The sequence below is a fragment of the Phoxinus phoxinus genome, assembly GCF_949152265.1.
Source record: "Phoxinus phoxinus genome assembly, chromosome: 8".
Taxonomy (NCBI): Eukaryota; Metazoa; Chordata; class Actinopteri; order Cypriniformes; family Leuciscidae; genus Phoxinus; species Phoxinus phoxinus.
Genome location: NC_136883.1, coordinates 22,226,022 through 22,248,065, shown reverse-complemented (window position 1 = coordinate 22,248,065; position 22,044 = coordinate 22,226,022). Strand labels below are relative to the sequence as shown.

The 22,044-nt window shown below is 36.2% G+C and overlaps 1 protein-coding gene across 3 annotated transcripts; it reads right to left on the bottom strand.

Moving 5' to 3' along the window:
- Nucleotides 1-366: 366 nt before the first annotated feature.
- On the bottom strand, nucleotides 367-21,863 carry serpini1 (serpin peptidase inhibitor, clade I (neuroserpin), member 1). Of its 3 annotated transcripts, none has more exons than XM_079621339.1 (9): nucleotides 21,538-21,863; nucleotides 10,414-10,683; nucleotides 8,760-8,990; nucleotides 7,494-7,688; nucleotides 4,448-4,652; nucleotides 4,212-4,321; nucleotides 3,558-3,644; nucleotides 2,122-2,211; nucleotides 367-1,183 (listed from the first exon to the last, which is right to left on the bottom strand). In XM_079621339.1, exons 2-9 carry the CDS (start codon nucleotides 10,664-10,666, stop codon nucleotides 1,110-1,112), a joined length of 1,245 nt encoding a protein of 414 aa, XP_079477465.1. In that variant the 5' UTR covers nucleotides 10,667-10,683; nucleotides 21,538-21,863; the 3' UTR covers nucleotides 367-1,109. The 3 variants fall into 3 exon arrangements, with proteins under 3 accessions (XP_079477465.1, XP_079477466.1, XP_079477467.1); XM_079621340.1 differs by lacking the exon at nucleotides 21,538-21,863 and adding an exon at nucleotides 18,514-18,811; XM_079621341.1 differs by lacking the exon at nucleotides 21,538-21,863 and adding an exon at nucleotides 18,530-18,737.
- Nucleotides 21,864-22,044: the final 181 nt, after the last annotated feature.

Genomic DNA, 22,044 nt, shown 5'->3' with positions numbered 1-22,044 from the left:
GTAGTTTCAATAGAGATGAAACAGAGTTGGTCTTTATATAGACATTTTACTCAGTTTGACGCTTTGGCATATAATCTCACTGACATTTATCATGCAAAATTACAGACTAGACATATTTTAAATGTTACTGACTCGGTTTACATTTACGTTAACTCCACCAACATAAGTGCATCTATTGTCAAGTAAAGTAATAAATGTTGCTTGTCTTTGAAGGGGATTGTTATAGTTTTCAATAGAGGTTATCTTAGACATCAAAAGTGTGTGCTGGCAGCGTGTGAAAGATTAGAGGCTTTTCTGTATCTATATTTTGGATCAATTCTGAAATTTCAAAACTTCTGTCACTGAAGTAGCACAAGACGACAAGTTGAAGACATTCATCTTTATTTCTGAAAAAGAGAATACAGCTGGTATTTTTTCATCATTTATACCAAATGCACTCTCTCTTGGTCTGCCTGAGTCTCCATGGCAACAGCGCTCCACTACCTGTACATTCGAAACCTTACATTAAATCAAAAACTCATATTTATATAATAAGGCATATTAGTATGTCAGCAGTAGTTCAGCCATGTACAAAACCAAACAAAGGTGGTGAGGGGGTGGGGATAAAATACCTTAAGTGAGTCTACATATAGAGAAGTGCACAAATCCTTGCAATAAATATCAACGTTTTCTCTATGGAACACAATAGCAAATATACAAGAGAAGAAATACAGGAATTACGAATTATGCTGGTGTGGAATAAGACGTGATTGAATGGGAATACATAGAATGGAGTGATTGCAGAGACCCATAGTGTCGGCCCAGATCCGGGCCACATCTACATGTGGATTCAACGCGTACCCGATGTGGGGCCGCATCTGGGCCGACACTATCGCTGCTGTCTGGGCGACTTCAAATATTTACAGCTCTGTATTTCCTGGTACGGTTAAAGCTTATGAGTATCAAAACACAATCACTTTTATAATATAAATATCTTGTTTATATAATATTTTCCTGTGTGTTTAGAAAACCATGGCAAAGTAATGAGTTTGCTTTCTGTGATGTAACTCGTGGTTGGTAGAAGAGAAGCATGAACTCGGCTGAGCGTCACGTTGTGATTTGCTGGGCTTTTACATGTCAAAGTTGTTGTCAAAGGGCTCGATGACTTCAGGATTCATAACTCTGCCCATGAAGAGGATTGATCCTATTAGAAAACAAAATAAAAACAATTAATTAACAGCACAACTGATAACATTCACAGAAAAACAACAACAACACAATCCTAAAATAAGATTTGTGCTTTACACATTACAATACCATTCAAAAGTTTGGGGTCAGTAACATTTTATTTTATTTTTTAAAGAAATTAATACTTTTATTCAGACACCTTATATTGATAAAAAAAATTGACAGTAAATGCAGTAATGTTACAACACAAATCTATTTCAAACTAATACTGTATTTTTGGACCTGAAAATAGTATCACGGTTTTCCACAATTTAAGCAGCACAACGGTTTTCAGCATTAATAATTAACAAAAAATGTTTCTTGAGCAGCAAATCAGCATATTATAATGATTTCTAAAGGATCATGTGACCCTGAAGACTGGATGCTGAAAATTCAGCTTTGCTATCGTAGGAATAAATATAAAACAGTTATTTTAAAATGGAATAATATTTGGTAACACTTTATTTCAATAGTCCACTTTAGACAGTCTACTAACTATAAGTAACTTTGCAACTACATGTCAACTAACTCTAGAGTATTAGTAGACTGTCTGCTTAGTGCTTAATATCTGCTAACACTTTATTTTGTTGTTCCCCCAACATAAATTCTTCTAAGTTACTTGGCAATTAGTTAATTTATTCTACTAACCTAAACCCTAACACCTAACAGTCTACTGACAGTCTACTAGTTGCAAAGTTACTTATAGTTAGTAGAATGTCTAAAGTGGACTGTCGAAGTAAAGTGAAACCCTAATATTTTACAATATCATTGTATTTTTATCAAATAAATGCAGCCTTGGTGAGCATAAGAGACTTCTTACAAAACAAAAAAATCGTACCGACCCCAAACAACGGCAGTGTTTATTGTTGTTTTTTATAAGTGTTATGGTCATGGGTTTTTGAAGATGGCATGTACCTGTTTTTCTGTTTCTGATGACGAAGAAAAAAGGGTGGTCAGCCATGACCTGTGGGTAAAGCACCAGCGTCCTCGTCAATGCGATCATACCTGTAAGAAATTGCAATTAATTTTAATAATTTTTGATTCAAATTAATTGTAATATTTTTGTGGGGTTTAAAATGATGGTGTAAAATCCTTGGGGGAAACATTTTAAGTAGTTTGGCATGATCTTTTGGTTTAAAATATTCATATTTAAAAAAAATGTTTGTTCACTAAAAATCCGTTCTTTAGCGTCAATGCTACATGCAGGAAACCCTTTCTTGTTACATGACACGAGAACCATAAAACTTGGAATTATATTATATTCTTCCTTCAAGCCCTCAAGGTTAGTAAGTTCTTTTATGAATTATCAAATTGTCCTTGTTCTGCAAAATGCTATTTAACTGGTATAACCTAATGAAAAGAATGGACACAAAATTTCCCCCCAAAAATAAAAATCTACTTTCAACTTTACAGAAGCCACAAAAAGGTCCAATAAGTGCAAAATGTTTTCAGGATCAACCCTTCATCAGTGTCATAAGTGACAAAGTATCACTGTAAACATCCTAATACGTGTGTTGGCACAATACATTGTCACATAAAAGAGCAAAGTTATTATCACTTATATGAATATATGACCATGACTCATTTCTATAAGCACTTAAGATCCTATCTCAAGTCCCTATATCTTAGGTATGAATTAAGAAATGGCCATGAATTTATTTTTTTCTGTGAAAAAATATTTGTGCATGGTTTACAAAGATTGTGGTGCACATCTGGTTTGCATATTTTTGAATATATATTTCTATCATTATTGAAATATCATAAATACCAAAAGAAATTAAATACCAAAGTCACGTTGGTTTATTATAAATACATAGGCTTATAACTAAGGCCTATAATTGTACAACTGTTATTGGACAATTGTGCATGTGGAATGTATTTATTTAATTGTATTACATTTCAAATATGCATGCATGTTTTTTTAAAAACATATTTTACAAAGATTACACATTTAAATCCTTTTCATAATTTCGAACTTCCTTGTTTGTTTTTAACATAAATACAGAACTGATATATAAAAATTAATATTAAAAGGATTTAAGCAACACTACATGACGCTAAGTCAACCCTTCATAAGCCTTGATTAAAAAGACTCGTGTTGAACAGAAGGGGGCGCTTTTAGCTTGTCTGAATGTACAAGATTCTCAAAGCAATTTACTGCAGTGAGAAAAAAAGCGTGTAGAGAACAGACAGAGAAAGGAAGGAAGGGGAGGAAAGTAAAGGTGCACAAAAGGTAAAATTGAGAAACGGTGATAAGAAGAAATGCAATTAGAAATGCAATTAGAGAAAGAATATTAAATGTGTAATGTAATTATAGTAGAATGTGCCAGTAAAATAGAGATTAATGTCACCTGATCCTGCGGCCCCCTCGGCCCCTTCCTCCGTCACCTCCAGGTAAGCCTTCTGCACAGCCTTCCCGATAAACAGATCCTGTCCATCTGTACACAGACAGAATATGTAAATAAAGAAGATTACAGAATATAAAAAAAAAGAAATTGAATATGCTAAGCAAGTTATTTCCATTTATTTATGAGCTGGTGTAATCAGGGATGCAGAGCAGTGTATAAAACGCATACAGCTCATACACAGATTATAGTTTTAAGGGCATATTTAATACTGAAATAGAAAAATTGAACATGAAAAAAAATAGTTTTCTTATTTTCACCACACTCAACACAGAAAACAAGATAATTTCAGCTGAATAAAAACATGGTGTATGCTGCATATATTATATGATCATCACAATTAGGCTTAATAATAATAGTAATAATTATTATTATATAGCATATGTAGCCTAAATGGATAAATAGAATGTTTTTGCTGCTGAAAATGTGGGTGATGCTTGTATGAGCAAAAGTCGGCACCACAATAGCTGGGTGGTTGCCTGAACAAAACAAGTGCGTTACATCCTGTCCTTGAGCTGTCAATCACATTTTGATCATCTGCGTACATGTGCAGAATAACAGAGCGTTCTCATAGGTCAGCGGGTTTGTTTTATCGATTACCTGTCACCTCGGCTGTCATGGCTGACAGATCGGCATCTTTGGTGAAGATGTTCTTGATGCCCAGCTGCTGCAGTGTGTCTCTCAGATCGATCTTTTGTTCCACCTTGAATCTGAAAAATGATCAGGTCAGCGTGAACTTTGTCCAAAAACAACAAGTACTCCGGTTTTACATGAATCAAAAAGCATTTATAAATGAAATGCAAACAGCTGGTAAAACAGAGCACCGTGTGCCTCACCTGGGCAGGTAGACCTCCACCTTCTGCCTCTTGACGTTGTTGGCCCACTCCTCCAGCAGCTGGGCTTTGATGATGGGCTCCAGGGTGGCCAGAGGAACCTCCTGACGGGGCAGAACGATCATCATGCTCATGTCTTCTCCTTCATAGACCATCTCCAGGACCTGGTACGCTCCACCCGCCTCTGTGGTGCCATCGCTGAACTCTCCTGATGATGGAGAACATGGCGAGGTTAGTGATTATTAAATCTACTGAATGACGGAGAGGATTTCAGTAGGATGATGAAGCCATGTTACTTTAGTAGGATTGAGATACTATAATAGCTTTCATTAATATTTTTCAATTTCATTTTAGTTAAAGTTTTAGTAATTTTGTCATTTTTAAATGTTGGTCCTGGAATAGCATTCTTCTACTAATTGTGAAATTTAGCAGGATGTTTTAAAGTTCTGCACTGAGCCATTTCCTCGTAAGCTAAGGTAGGCAATTTCAGAGAGGCTAGCAATATCAAGCTAGCTTTGAAAGCATGAGATCCCACCCTCCCTTCAGAGCGTCTCCAAAGCCACGCCTCCTTCAAAACACATGATCATAACTCACACTGCAGCGTCTGCAAAGCGTCACGAGAGACGGCGTTAAACTACCTCATGTCTCAAAGCACATAACATTACAATAATAATGAATGTGAACAATTTAGAGAGCTCTTACTTTACTTACCGGACTGCTTCAAATTCATTTCGGCATTGATATTGATGACATAGAAACGCATAAATCCGAGTCTGAGGATGTGAACAGCTAGAACGTCATGGGTTGCCTTCTCTTAATTATGGTAGTTATGACGGGGAACTGCGCGAACGCAGCATAAGCTTGTTGTTTTGGTTCAGGAGGAACTGTAAAAATGGCGCTCGGTGACTACAACTCTACATAACCTCATGACGTGTGATGTCTGCGCGAGTAGCGTGCGCGGAAGTATGCAAATACATTGAGAGCAGGGTTCAGTGCAACAAAAGTAGCCCCAAAATAGGCCAATGCGATTTTCTCCTTCGGGCGGCCGAATTCTCCACTGAATTTGTACATTTGTATGTCTAGGGGGTGTTTTGGGGCTGTTGGAATACATACGGGGGTGGAAATCAACCCGTGGGGGGAAAAAATTGACCTGGGGCAACAACTTAAAAGTAGCTTCAACGGGAAAACCGCAAACTTGGCAACACTGATTGACAGGCAGGTAGGACATCCTATCTACACTACCTTTGGACTACATTTTTTGGTCCTGAGACTTCCACAGACCATAATGTACATTTTTAATATTTAGACCACTTCTATTATCGATTGCTATCAGGATGCAAAAAGAGTTTCAACCAGTTTAACAAAAAGTGTTTATGAAAAACATTACCTACCCTGAGCCAGAATATAATAGTGACTTGACCAGGACTAAGCAACAACGCATGACAACAAAAATGCATTTTCAATATTTATTCCTTTTTAATTCATGTAGTGTAGAGGAGATTTTTAGCTATTGAAAATGCTGTTATGTTAAGGGCTACGCAAATCAACCAGTATAACAAAAAGTGTTTATGAAAAACATAAAACCTAGCTATATATCCTCCTGGGACCCAGGAATAGACTTTTGTCCACTATAGTGGACATTATATTTTAGTAAATTTCTCTGACACCATACATGTCACAACCTGGGTGTCCTGTAAAGAGCACAGTCAGGGCTTTTCAGAGATACCAAATGTTTGGAGGTTTCACTATGAAAACAACTTCTCCTTGGTCTTTAAAAATGTCTGACATTAATTTAGTGATCAAATGTAGCACTCTTATGGAAATATGATAATATATTGGAATTATAATTTAAATCGGACTACTTTTCAAATTGTATTTAATAAACCAACATCTCAGGAAAACGTTATGGGGTTTCAAATCAAAAAATGACTTACTGTTACAGAACAGGGCATTGATTTCATACCAGGACTTAAATCATGTTTATCAGACATTTTTGGAGACACAACAAGTGAATATGGAAATATATAATATATCAATATTCCTATGAAATATTAGATATTATTATTCAAATGTTGCTAATTATTACTCCAATTATTACACTTCTTTTTTCATTAAATATTGCTCCAAGAACACATCAATGTGCAAATTAGACACAGTGTATAGATACATTACATTGGATGGGAATTCATGGCCATTTAACCCACATATTGCATAAAGTAAAATGGTGTATCAATGCATTCTGTTATATCTTTCATAAAATAGTTGAGAATCATCTTTATGGAAATTTTGGTTAAAAAAAATCCTGAAACCCCAAAATGTATTGGTGATTGAAAAAAAAAATCCCATTGTTTTTGCCTATACTGTACATATAATTTCATGTCATTTTATTTTTTAAACAACTGAGTCCTGGTGTCCACTACAGAGGACAAGAAATAATATATTATTTAAAAAATATATATATTTTTTTTACCATTTGTTTCTTACTCTCTAAACAATGTGATGACATGAAAAAAAAAATGAAAAAAAAAAAGACCCTTTCTGGGTCTCAGGAGGTTGACTCTGCTTTTCCCGTTTTTAAGAGCTAGAAAATGCAAATGTTGAAGAGACTGTAGCTCTGTCTCTCATTTACCTTCATCTGTCTTTTTTTGTCGGAGAGATGTATGGGACAAGCGCACTGCAGTGATTCTGTGGGATCTGAAAGTCTCAGCCTGACCAATCCGCAGTGAGCCATGCATACACCACTGCTTTTGAAGACCTCTTCTTACCATGGCTGCATTTATTTGGTTCAAAATACAGTAAAACTATAATATTGTGGGATTTTTCTGCAATTTAAAATGATTTTCTATCTTAATATACTTTAAAATGCAAGTTTATTCATGTGACAGCAAAGCTGAATTTTCAGTAGCCATTATTTTCAGACTACTCTTTTCAAGCCAGTATTAATCCTTTAATTTTCTAGTTAGACTCCTGCAATCACTCCATAAGAAAACACATACAGTGAATTAATAAAAACTACTAATAAAAAAACCTCATTCAAGCCTGGTCTTACCGTAGTAGAAGTCTCCCTGCTGGTACATCATCAAGGTCTGAACTTCACTGCCATCATCCTTGGTGAAGGAGAAGGTTCTGGTGTTTTCTGGTCTGAACTGGTTCTTCCAGCTGCCCCTGAAGTACACAGCATTTACCAACATGATCATGGTGGAGCTGCTGAAGTCGTCGGCAGACACCAGGTTTTGGATTTTGCCTGCAACAACAACAAAAACCCAGACTGAAAAAAAAAACGCGCCATGTCACAATCCTCTCTTTCTCGGAACCGGAAGACGGCATGATCTCTTCAGTGGCATAAAATCATCTCTCTTCCAAAGCCCTGGGATTTGTGCTGGTATCTGACAGTCCTCTTGCAAAGGCTAAAGCTGACTGTGAGAAAATGGATCTGCCTGGAAATGGATTGGAAATGTCATTATTATGCAGAATATGACTGATCTGCCATTATCTACTTTAATGTCCTCCTTCACTAAAGTCGTGGTAATTCCACTTAACGCCATCTATTCATTTTGAAGAGAGTTTTGCTTGAAAGTAAAATCATTCTAAATTGGATTATACGCTTTGTATTTATTCAGTTGTTAAATGACATATATATTTCTATATAATATATTTGGGGAAAGCAATACTTTTATTCAGTAAGGTTGTAATAAATTGATCAATAGTGACAGTAAAGACATTTATAATGTTACAAAAGATTTCTGATAAAAATACATCAAGCTATTGATATTAATAAGAAATGTTTCTTTAGCGGCAAATCACTCAGCATATTAGAATGATTTCTGAAGGATCATGTGACACTGAAGAGTAATGATGCTGAAAATTCACCTTTGTCATCAGGAATAAATTACATTTTCAAATATAAAACAGTTATTGTAATAATATTTCACAATAGTACTGTTTTTAAAATGTATTTGATCCATTAACTGCAGTCTTGGTAAGCATAAGAGATTTATGATAGTAAAATACCGGCTCCAAACGTTTCAATGGTAGTGTGTGCATATAACTATATTTAAGAATTTTGTGACTTCTAGTCCATGTCTCTTATCTTTGAGGCTATCTATATGTTTATGCATGTACGTATAAATGGACAAACCCTTCAATACACCCCAATACGTCCCAAGATGTCAATACAAGAATGAAAACTATTTGCCAAGCCATTCATCAGGTCTTAGTTAATAACAAGGACACAATTTCAAGAAATCTTCACAAATACAGCAGCACACAGCCAGTTTGAATAATTTTTTTTCCTCAGTGATGTAAGATAACTTACTCTCCGTGTTGTTCAGCACCCAAGAGTTGATGCGTTCAGCCACGGCCGCTGACTCGCTGAAGTCCACCGTCTCCAGCTCCGCTTTGAAGTACTTCTTCATGAGCTGCAGGAAGTCCTCATTGAAGTGAACCCCCCTCTGCAGGAAGAGGGAGTTGGCCAGCCGGACCACATACTGCTCTTCGTCTGTGGACAGGGCCTGGGTCAGGTTACTCAGCAGAGAGAACTCCTCATCTGGAGCAGGGAAGAGAACAACAAAATGCTTTTGTATAATAGGCTGCAATAGTCAGGTCCGGTATTAACAATCTCATTAAAAATAAAATTCTAAATCTCTTCAAGAACATGTCTAGGACATATTTCACTCCAAAAAAAAAAAAAAAAAAAAAAAACTACATTTCACATTACAAAGCAAAATTAATAATAATTTAAATAAATAATATACATTTTATTTAAATGTATTATATGTTTTTTTTGCATTTTTAACGCCATTCCAGCTTCTATGGTTATGTTAATGGCGAGAGCCAGGTTTAGTTATTCAAAAATAAAAAGATGTTTAAAATGTATTTTAAAGATTAAATTTGGATTCACTTGTTTAAAAACCTTTACAAACTTAACAGAATAAAACAAGTTTCTCAAAGGGCATTTCTCAAAGTATTACAGTCCAGCAAAATATGTTTAAAGCGGTCATCGGATGCAAAATTCACTTTTATATGGTGTTTGCATTTAAATGTTTCTTTGCAGTTTGTGGACACAACCAGCATTCAATGGGAAAAATCCATTCACTCCTTTTTTATTAATCCTCAAAAAGCCTAAACACTCAATAATCCAGCTGTTTAGATTTTCTGAACTCATGCTCCGCCCACGACCACTGACGGACTGTCCCGTATTGCTGTCCAGTTGCTCATTATCAATTAAAGAGACATCCACCCAAACGGGTCGCTGTGAACAGAGCTGTTTTTGAGAACCTTTTCTTGTTTTCTTGTGTTTCTTGTTTTACACAACCTTTGAGGAATTTTAACCAAAGTATGTTACAAAAGAATCATTAGGCCCTAAAGAATCATACCAACTAGAGGAAAATGGGCATCCGATGACCCCTTTAATGGACAGTGGATGACAAGTATTTTTATTAATTATTACTTAAACTGTTTGTATATAACCTAAACTAAAATTTCAGACTGATCTTTTCAAGCCAACATTCTAATAAATAAACAAATATTATTGAAATTTGAAAGTTCAAACCATTTGTTGTAGTGCCTTTAATTGATAAAATCACAGAATTTGTTTTTGGAAAATTTGCTTAATTGTAATGCAAATATCATATGACTATGAAAGTTATTCTATTTATGCAAAATATATATTTTCTTTTTTGATTTGTGGGCAAATTCTCACTTGGCTGTGTTTTCGTGAGATTTGCTTTTCACATTTCAAGTCAAACCTAGAATGATACCTATGCTTTTTAGTGCTTTGAATCAAATGCTGTAATGTTATAATTAATTTAGGTGATGGTTGGTTTGGTGCAGAATTTGCTGAAATGCCCTAAAGAAAATGTATAGAAAAAAGTGCATGGTCACTGTTGCGGCCAATAGGGAAAAGACTCAAAAGTTGAAGATGAAAGAGAACATGTAACCTCATGTGCTATAGATTTTGTTAACTGTACCTTCTCTGAAATGACTGTAGCCCAAGGCCTGTCTGATCTCCTCTAACGAAGAGCCGCGGGCGCCCAGCTCCACCATGCCCAGAGCCAGAGCCACGCTCAGCGGGGAGAAGATGATGTTCTCCTCTCCCCCCGTGATCTGGAGCTGGTGGTACAGTCTGACCGAGAACTCTGCCGTCACATCCTCGGGAACGTCTGCCGCCTGGCAACCACACCCCCGTAGCAACATCAGCGGCAAGAGTCCGAGCAGCAACATAGTAAACGTGGGACGAGCTAATGAGAGACAGGAGAGAAAGAGTGAGTCAGAGTCAGAAGGACATGGTACTGGAAATATAACCCCACGTGAACGAGAGGCATCTGTATAGTGTGAAAGAGACACATCATGAAAATATTCGGCATATTCAACATGTTCATGATGCAAAACTTCCAAAACTTACTTACTTCATAAAAAAGAGATCAGGACAGAAGAAAATTCCCTTTTAGTTCAGCAATATAAAACAAAAAAACAAAACAAATGTGATGTTTAAACTAAACTAAAACACTAATTTTTGCTTATTCATGGCTCATTTGGATCATCGAATGTGCACCAAAGACATTGGGTAATAAAGTGAGATTAAATAAAGTATATGTGTACTATTTAATTACTTACTTGTTACTTGAAAAAGTAATCTGATTACTTTAACTCATGTTACTTGTAATTCGTTACCCCAACACTGGTGCAGAGTTTATCAGTTTTGGAAGTGTGTTTCCACCACAGAATAAAAAAAAAAATAAAAAAAAAAGGTAATTCCGAGTTTCTCTCACAATTCTGACTTTTTTTTCCTCTCACAATTGAGAGTTTACATCTCGAAATTCTAAATTTTTATCTCAGAATTTCATGATATATACTCGCAATTGCAAGAAAAACTTGCAATTCTGACTTTAAATCTCACAATTCTGAGAAATAAAGTAATTGCTAGATGTAAACTCGCAACTGTGAGATAAAAAGTCACAATTATCTTTTAAAATGTTTTATTCTGTGGCGGAAACAAGCTTCCATAATCAGTGTACAATTCCAGAGAAAAAAAAAGCATTTTTTTTAAAATCAGTTAATACTGAATCACCTTTTCAAGTCCTAATGTACGTTCAAATTAGCTCTGTTGTTATTCAACCATATGAGTAGGCCTACATGAGGAAATAAAATTGTGTTTCTCTTCTTACAGTTACCGGTGAAATTTTACATTACAGTAAAATATATGGAAATTGAGAACCTGTTTCACTCAGAAATATGCTGCATTATGAAAGTAAAATAGATTCAGATAGAATAGTGTTAACAACCTTGCTTCCCCACAGCAAACGTTCAATGCACCAGCATACCTGCTTATGCAACGAACAAACCCACATTTATTCACAGATATAGCTCTACCTTCATCCTAGAATGGCACAGTCTCCTGGCTTTAGTCGTTGCCAGGCAACAGTGTTTTCCACACAAACAAAGAATGCAGGGGAGAATGTGGCCTTGTGCCATTGTGTGATGGAGATAGAGAGGAACAGGCATGCCCTGCGTAAAGCTATTGCATGTTCTAGAATCTAGAATTATATAAGTTAGATTAACAACTTTTAAAAAATAATAAATGAAAATTAGACTGAAATAATTTAAGTGTTACTATTGGTAAAACTGATTTAAATCGGATAATCTCCTACCACTATGATATAAAAATACGAAGAAAAAAAATATTCCATTTGTTATCAACAACATGAATTACATTAATATTACATTATGTCAGGGTTTCCCAGACTGGGGTTTGTGAGTTTAAATCATTAAAATGAAATCATATTTTTTTATTTTTATTAAAATCAATAATTTAAAAATTAAAAGTCAAAATAAAATAAAATAAAACCCTTACTAAAAAAAGATGAGATCTTTTATTTGTTTACCTGCATGTGACCATTAACCGACACCAGAGAACCGTGAACTTATTATCATTATTATTATAGACTTTTTATTATTCACCTAACTTATTAACTTAAAGGGTGGTTGATTATGATTCCACTTTTCTAACTTTAGTTAGTGTAATGTTGCTGTTTGAGCATAAACAACATCTGCCGAGTTTCAAAGCTCAAAGTTCAAAGCAAAGGAAGATATTTGCTTTTAAAGAAATCGTTTTTTAAGGACTACAACAGACTACAACGATGTGTCTTGCCACTATTGATCAAACAGGTTTGATCCGTCTTTACTACAATTAGCCTGAATAATCTGGGTAAATGTGTAAGCTAGATTTATGCCTATTTTTTTCACATCTTCATGGACACCACAATGATTTCCCTCGTGTGGTAATATTTTTCCTTGTAATTATGTATAGTTTGCAAAAATATGAACTGTGAATATGATAGAAGCATAGTGTATGCGCATTGTGCAAACGCTACATTATGGCCATGCATGCGCCCTTAAAATAGCATCTGAATAACGCTCCACTGACTTTAGACTCGGTTTTTCCTGGTCTGTGGCAGAATTGTTTTCTCAAACTGCAAAATAGCACCAGGGAACGTTTGCGCTGGAACACGGCTCCTCTTTTCACTGAACCGCCCCCGGGAGCGCAAGTTCATTCCCTAATTTACCGACGTCCGCTGTGCATCGGGTGCAAAATAGGAATGATACATGCGTCGACGTACAAAGTCATTTGCGCTGGGTGCAAGATAGGGCCCCATATATTGTCACTTCTTCTTGAGTCTCTCCATCATGTCCAACTCCAGTTTAAACATAAAAGGCAGAACAGTTTCTGACATTTCAGTGTTTGTCTGCATGAGGTAATCAAACAGATCTGCTAACACACACAAGCTTGAAGCTCCGCCCTCTGTGCTGGGAGCAGCAGCTCATTTGCATTTAAAAGGGACACACAAAACGACACGTTTTTGCTCACCCTCAAAAGGGGATAATTTTAACATGCTGTAAATAAAAAATAATCCTAATTTTGAGCTAAAACTTCACATACACACTCTGTATTGCAGGTTGTGCAAAAAAAAAAAAAAAACATGAAAGTGAGTCGTATTTACACCCACTCGAGCGATTTGTTTGCTAAACTAAAGAAGCCGTATGAGCATCATCGAGAAGTTAAAAGGAATTGGATTCGTCGCTTCTCTATCGTCATTGTGTTAAACCCGCCAATAGCGCGCCAGGTGGATTAGCCAGTTTGTGATTGGTTCCCGCAAATTTGGAAAGGAAGCAGGATAGATAAATGTACAGGTTTCCAGCCTGAGCTGCAGGGCGAAATCAAATCGCCGGTAGATCGGGCTGGGTTTACCCAGTCTTGTTTAGCTTAGCAAAAGTTGGGGAATCCCTGCATTACATGTAAATATAAAGTTATGTGAATTTGTACATTTTAACGTGTTTGAAAGACAAAAGCCTTAAAAAAAAAACAGTAATGCATGGTTAAACGACTCTGAAAACACTCCTTAAATGTGAAATGATTTCTGTAAATCCAGTGATCAAATGCTGTGTGGGTCTCAGTGTACAGTGAGGTCATGACTAGTGGCTGGTCTGTGTGTGCAGTTCCACAAACCTGGAAGACCTTCTGAATGTACATTTTAAAGATAAAAAAGAAGTAGTACAGAGGACTCAATGAATTATTAATAATTTACATTGTGAGAATAACATGTAATAATCATGCTATCACTAAAAACGTAACTGTAGTCTTTTTACGAGTATTTTAAAAAGTAATATAATCTAATTTCAGTTACTTTTTGGAATCTGATTATGTAATCCAAATTACATGTGATCAGTAACCTAGCACTGCATACAGTGGATACGCATGTAAAAAGACAGTAAACAAAATCTAGGCATATAAATTAAGCTAACAACAGAAGTTTAAAATTTCTGAATAACATGAAGCAATAACAAATGAAACAAGCAGCTATCAAGGGCCCAAGCATTTTTGGAAATTTTATTATAACTTTCGTAACTAGTTTCATTTCATTTCGTAACAATATGCCAATGTATTCATAAAATCTAAAATTTTACAACAAAATTCAAAATGGCTAACAGCAAAAATGGCCGATATGGTAAAATTCGGTATCGTTCAACGGTTCAACATAATAAACTTTTGGTCGGCAAAAAGTACTGTTTTATGGTGTTGAAGTTGCCAGGGCCTTGCTATGTGGTTGCTAAGATGTTCTGAGTGGTTTTAGTCAGTTGCAATGCATTTACATTTGCTTTTATCCAAAGTGGCATAGGATGTTCGGTGATCTGAAAAATTTCTGATGCACTAGGAGTCATCGATTTTCAATCTATCAAAACAACATTATTACGTGCATCTATTCAGCACCACATGGAATTCAAGTGAAACTTAAACTTTCCTGATCTCTCCATTTCAGATACTCTTGGTTTAAGACGTAGGCTTGTGTAACCTGACCCTGGTGACCGAGGTCTGGGACGAAAAACAGATGGTCACTTGTGAATGGGAGAGAAAAGAGAAAAGTGGGACGACAAGAGAGGGTTCGCCTGAAAACAGCACCAAACCTGCCTGACCTTTCGCTTACCCGTGCTGGATTCTGTACAAAGGTCTGATGGCCACCTGGGAGAACTCAACGAGACCACCAACCAACCTAATGGGACCAACCAGAAACAAAGAAATTCTGGCTCTTGTGTGAGCTGTCCTCTCTAGTGACACTTTATTTGTCAGTAGACCTTCACTGAGAGTAACTGAACTAGTGGTGCTTGCACATGCAAAACCGTGTGGTTTTTAGTGTGTTGATAATTCAGTAGCCTATAGTTCCTTGGGTGGTACTAAGTCTCTAAGGGTATGTATGCGTTTTGTCTATTCATTTACACGACAACGGCGTTTTGGGGCCTGAAAATGCAAGCTTTTGAAAACGATGCCTTTACCGTCTCCATGTAAACAACCAAAACATGAATTTATGAAAAAGTGACGTGATGCGCATGCGTATTACATGTTCACACATGCGTATGCCTTGTCTACTCTAATACATTTTAGTTTGAAAACACATATTTTTCTCTCAGTTTTGGCCTTCCGCCCATGGAGGAGAGTGGTGTGAAGCGAAAACTCTTCAACTCTTCAACTTTTCTCAAAAACGTTTCAAATCTATCCGGATTAATGTAGCCTTACATGTTCACGGGGTGTTTCTTGACAACGTGATATTCCCAACTATTGGCCTGGCATGCATAATACAGCCTTTTTAGTCATTTCCGCAGATCCGTGTGAACGGGGATCGTTTTTTTTTTGTACTGTACATCTTTGGCGTGTAAACATACCCTAAGAAATTCTAGATAGTCTCTAGATATGGATCTCACCTTTGGTTTTTGCCGTTTTGTTGTCTGCCAGGTGAAAAATCATAAGTCTGATCGCCTAAGGTATAATTTATAACAAACAGTGAAGAATGAGTTTGATGGCAAAGTTTAATACTTTTTTTTCAAAACACTAAGAAACTGTCAGTGTTTTTTTATTACCTCAAAGCACAACTGCAAATGTTTTCTGAGAATGTCTGATATCCGGCTGTCATCTCAAGCAAAGCCTAGACAAACCTGTCAGTGTCTGCTCAAGTGAAACAAAGCTTCAAAGCGCCACAAAACTCTTCTCAGTTCCTTTCACAGAGCAATTGCTTTAAATATCCTCCCAACTGCCTTTAAAGTGTACTCAACAACTAGCAAGCGCATAGTGAAGACAGTTTCCGCAATGGGGGCAGCGTAGGCGCCCTTTTCATCTCTTGCTTTTTTACGCTTTTCATTTTGAGCTCAAGCTTGAAATAAAAGAGACTAGAAGGATGTAGAAAGACAATCTGATGGGAGACATTGAAAGACCCTGTTACATAACATGAGTATCCATGCTGGATAGCCATACAATTAAATAATTCAACTGATGCATTGTGTTTCTAGTTAAAAACTACAGCATGTGGAGTCTTTCGCACTGGGGGCAAACCAAAGCAAACAAACTTGGTTTTCCATCAAGTTCTGAATGGATCTCTTATTTCCCAAAGATGATCATTCATTCATACAGGTGTATCTGTCATCATCAGAAGGAGAATCACAGTTGGTGGCACCAATACACATCTATCAGCCTCCTCTTTCCTGACAGGATGGCCCAGATAGAGCAAGGCATGCTGGGTAAACTGCCATCTCTCTCCTCTTCTAGCTCCAGAAGCCTCCAGAGGAGAGACCCAGTGGTGCAGCGCTGTTTAGAAGAGGACACGGGAAAATATGAGGGAGAAGGAGCAGGAAGTGAAATGTCGAGCAGGTTGAGGAATTGGAATGAGACCAAATATATTCAGACAGAAGGCTGCAGACTCTGAGGAGAAGACACACTAGTTGAGGAGTTAAATAGCCATGCACTGACAGCGCAGTGGTGAGGGAACTCCACTGGAGACCACAGAAGTGGAAGACATGGGTCAGCTTTAATTAAACTCTATTCAAGCGACGACACCCACAGGAACCTGCTGAACACTGTTGTACAGGACAAACCACTGTTACCACTGTATCATCTGAAGATACAGATGCAGGAAACTGAGCTAAAACAGACCTGTGAAGACTTCAGGCAAAAGTTTTTGCTGCCTTCAAGTGCACCTGGGAAATTTACTTCTGAGTTGATGACATGAAGTTTTGAAGGTTTATTTATATTTATTTATTTAATATTTTTATTTGACATCATTTTCATTTATGCATGGTATCTAAAAAACGTTCACATAAAATGTGAGTGATTAACTTTGTGTTTGTTGTCTATACACTCTTTTGTAATGCTTTAATATTATTTTTAAATGAACGAATGCCTAATAATTGTTTCAAGTGAATCAATCACTTACAGCTTAATTGTGAGACTGTTTGATCATATGATAACATTTAGTTGAAGATGCACATTATGAGATGTGTTTATAGCATTTTATAAAATAAAATAAATAAAATATATAATTTTTTTTATTTATTGGTTAGTTGGATTGGCACTTCTAAAAAAGTCATTAAAAAAGTTAACCGTTTGCAATTTTTTTTTTTTTTTTTTTTTTTTTTTTAGTTATTCTAAATTTTATATTTTAAATTTTATCATTTAAAGTAAACCTATTTTATCACTAAAAATAACCATTACATATGAAAGTATTATGCAATCATTTAAGACATTCCTCCTTATATACAACCTTTTTGGTATATAGGGTTCTTTAAAATTGAGTCTAGAACCCAACTGAAACTTTTCTTTCAGTGTAGCAGAATTGTTAAGAGGATTCTGTTTTTTATGATTCCGAAAATGTAACTTTTAGGGGTACACCAGTCACTGGGGCAGAACCCTTTAAAGGACATAATTGTACCTTTTTTACTCCTAAAAGTTGCATATTAGTATACGCACCTTGAGGTACTACTATGAACCTTTTTGTTGTAAAAAAGGTACAAAGATGTCATTTTAAGGGTACTGCCTCAGTGACAAGCTGTTGTACCCGTAACAATTTTACACCTTTTTTCTCTGTTTGCATCCATACGTTTAAATCAGTCCAGTGGGAGAAGTTTGCAGGCTAGAAACCAAAGAAATCCAGATTGTGGGGTTTACAGTAGCGAAGCTCTCATCGTGCCAGCAGTCCTGTATATCACCCAGGTCAACACATGGCAGCATCCATCTATCATTAGAGGGTTAGTATCCTGACAGCGTTCAGAGTAAGAGGCTTTGACCACAGTATTTGTGTGTTTGTGTGTGATATTATCTCCTTCCTTCTGCACTGGCACAGCTGTCCAACAGCAAAGCCCACAGCTGGAAAATAAACAAAGCAGGGCCATAAATCCCTGCCACCATAGAGATCACCAAGCGGATGCACGTCACTCTATTATAAATGATACTAGGCATCTTTTTTTTTTAAATGCTAGAATCGCATTTCTCTTTCCATCTGTTATCTGAAAGCCGTTTCCTTTTGACCTTTGCCTGCACTTTTTTAAAGGGACAGTTCACCCAAAAATACAATTTGTCATTATTTACTCACCCTTAAATGCTTTTATTTTTTCCAGTGAAGCTCAAACTTAGCTCATAAAGCAAGCTACAATTCATAACGACCACATCTCTTAAGCAGATACGATATAACACAAACACACACACGGTGTGTGTGTGTGTGTGTGTGAACTGCTTCAAGACAGCAAATTACCTGAGTTTGACTTTACCTCTCCTTGCAACCCAGAGTTAAAAACCTTTTATCCTTCCCAAGTTCAAAGGCAGAGTCATTTCCTCCCTGTGCTGACGAGAGAAGACGTGACTCAGAAATGCAGGCGTCCTTCAAAAACACCCCCCATGAGGGCAAAACAGTGACAAACCCAATCGCTCATAGGCTGCCAATGTTCAGACGCTTCAAATCTCCTCATCAACATTCACGCCAATTCAGCAGTTCTTCCGGTTTATCAGCGGCAGAACAGCCTAAACCATAACAGTCCGCAGTGCTTCTATTTGAATTTTTTTTTTTAAATAAGCTAAATAAAAGAAATACCGTACCGGTGATTAAAATATAGCTAATAGCTAATTATTAAAAATAATGTAATATATAATATTCAAATATTTAAAATTAATTAAAAAAAAAGAACAAAACAGACACATGAAAGTACATAAAGTATTATAGGCTTGCTACAACTTATTAATAATAATTTTAAAAAGTATTAAAAATACAAAATATATAAAAATAACACAAAATAAAAATAACAAACATAAAACTACTTATTATATATAATTAAAATAGTATGGGTTCAGTACATCTTATTATTATAAAAAAAATTATAATATATATATATATATATATATATAAAATAAAATATATAAAATCAATATAAATACAAATATTTGTATTAATTTAATTTACACTATATGCAAATAAGACTAGTGTGATACAATTGCTTAGAAACATTGTCTATAGAAAGATAAATACAGACCATATAAACAGACCTTTTAAAATGACAACATTTCACATGATATGTACAAGCATGTCAGGGGAAATATATATATACTAATATATTATATAATTAATTAAAGGAATAGAGACCCACATATACATATATACAGTATATATATACATATAGATACAAATAGAAGGAGACTAAATGAAAAATGTACTTGCTTTCCAGTAAAACAAGTCGGTCCATGCCGGCCAGTCGTTCTGACCCAGTCAGTTCGCAGGCTTGACACATAACTGAACGGCGTACAATAACAGGAGCTTTGCATGTTTAGAAAGGCCATCACAGATGCTCAAGGAACATGTTCAAAAAGCAACAGTGAAGTTCAATATATTCTGCACACTTAGTGACAAAGCCTTTGAGAGAACACAGATGTTTTTTAATACTCTTTATGCCATCTGTTCTGTCCTGAGGCCAAGCGACGAGTGTTTGCGGGAAGACAAAACTCCGTCAGACCTGGAAAAAATCCCTTTGCCACCACTGAAATTTAAGCTATATATGCTGTACTTACATAGTATACCTTAAAATTTAACAATAAATATGTAAGCCTTATTTAACTACTTCAAAAAATACATACCAATCCACCAGTGTGGTTAAAAAAAAAAGGACAACATCAGTCAAAGCATGCATCAAATTAATTTGTGTGGACACAAAAAAATATATTATTTTTGATAATTATTATTATCATCCACCATACAAAAATAATAATAATATATATATTTTTTTAATTAAATTAAATTAAACACACCTCTATTCAACAAGCAGTATGATTTGAGAAAGAATTTGTTTGTAGCAAAAATGGTGCAGAGCAAGTTACACATTAAAGTACGCTATACTTCTTTGGGTTCTATGGATTTGTTCAAAATTTTAACTCTGCTCATGCAATATTAGAAAACACATTTTCTATATTGCAAACTGTGTTGGTTCTGTCAATACATTCGAGAAAGCACTTGACCTGTCACTTATTCACGCTTCCAAATGAATGGCTCATGCACACCTGCAAGCCAGCAATCAATCTGGGAATCAATATCCACTGATTGGAGGTGACCACCAAGGATTCCACATATGTGCGAGTGTGATTGCGAGCCCTGACAAGTGCTGCAATTCTGTTCCAACTCCTCTGGTCCTTGCAGCTTTCCCCCCACAGCACCATTCTTTAGTCCTCTCTCTTTCCTCATCCTTTTTCTATCGACCCCTCGCTTTCATTGCCTCTCTACTCATACAGATTGCACTTTAACACCTCATTTTCCTTCCCCTCTCCTTTAGTGGCCTCTCTCTATCTATCTATCTCTCTCTCTCTCTCTCTCTCTCTCTCTCTCTCTCTCTCTCTCTCTCTCTCTCTCTCTCTCTCTCTCTCTCTCTCTCTCTCTCTCTCTCTCTCTCTCTCTCTCTCTCTCTCTCTCTCACTCTCTCTCTCTCTCATATACTCCACATTACACACACTCTCCAGCACACATAATCTCCACGTGAAACGCGTCCCACAGAACAAACCAGCTATTTTACACCGGCACTAGCAAAGGGGGGTTTGGAAAGGAGGCGCGTTCTCCATTCTGCTCTCCCCGCGTGTCTCATTTACAGAAACATGAAATAGGATTGTCTTGCAGGAGATGATTTACGCATCCCCAGATACGCCCAGATGTGGGAATGCATTTCTGCCTGCCGTTTGCACATACCCTCCGCTGCCCTTCCTGATTCAACACTAACATTTGAATGATTGAATCAATAACAAGAGGGTTTAAAATAGAAAATGAAGAAAAAGCCCAAGAATATCACTAAAAAAACAACACTACATGCTTATCAATAACAAATGGTTAAAAAGATGTGCAGAATTATCCTGATTTTTCTTCATGGATTGTGATTTTCTTTTATTATTTCTACAGAATGAAATATATGCAGAATATATGTATGTGAATTGCATGTAAAACTGCAAATGTATATATCACAGCAAGTACAATTCTAAACTGTAAAGAAATGTTATATTAAATGATATCAGACCAGAAAAAAAGCATTTGTGAGGAAGATTGCATGAAAAATTTGTTTTTTATTTAAAAAAAAAAACCCATCATTTGTTGTTATAGGACATTCACATCTGCACAACCTCTCTTTAGAGAATAAACCCATCGCAATCACATGGTGATGAATTATAAACCTTACAGAATACATCTTTCCTTGTAATTCTGAACAGATGACATTTGGATAACATGAAAAGACGATGCGTGGATGTCTCTTACCGTGAGATGTCAGAGAGATGCTGATGCTCTGGGATGCTGATGTTAAATCCTGCTCGTCTCTGCACCCTCACACACCTTTATTATGAGAGACAGCCCTGCCCCTTTTCCCTTCTGATTGGTCAGGCCTACATTTAGCTTTAAAGCGCCCTTATTTGTTGACCGCTTTTTTGTTTTTCGTCTATTATTAGTTATCTTACGCGGTCTATTTTTATCCTTAATTAATCTTATTGCTTGTAATTTAACATTTAAAATAAAGATATACATAACCAAACATATTTTCAATGAATACTGCGATATGGCGAAACAGACGCCAGTCTTTTGACTGCATGTCGCCAGTTTTAGAAATGACGGTAATGGGAGTTGTAGTTCTTTGTCAAATTTCTGCGTATTCCCTTGCACCGTTTGAAACCTTTTAAAGAACTACTAAACGTCGCACCTAGCTCCGTTCTATATCCTCTCTGTTCTCTGATTGGTGCTCACCACCACCTAGCTCCGCCTCTCATCCTT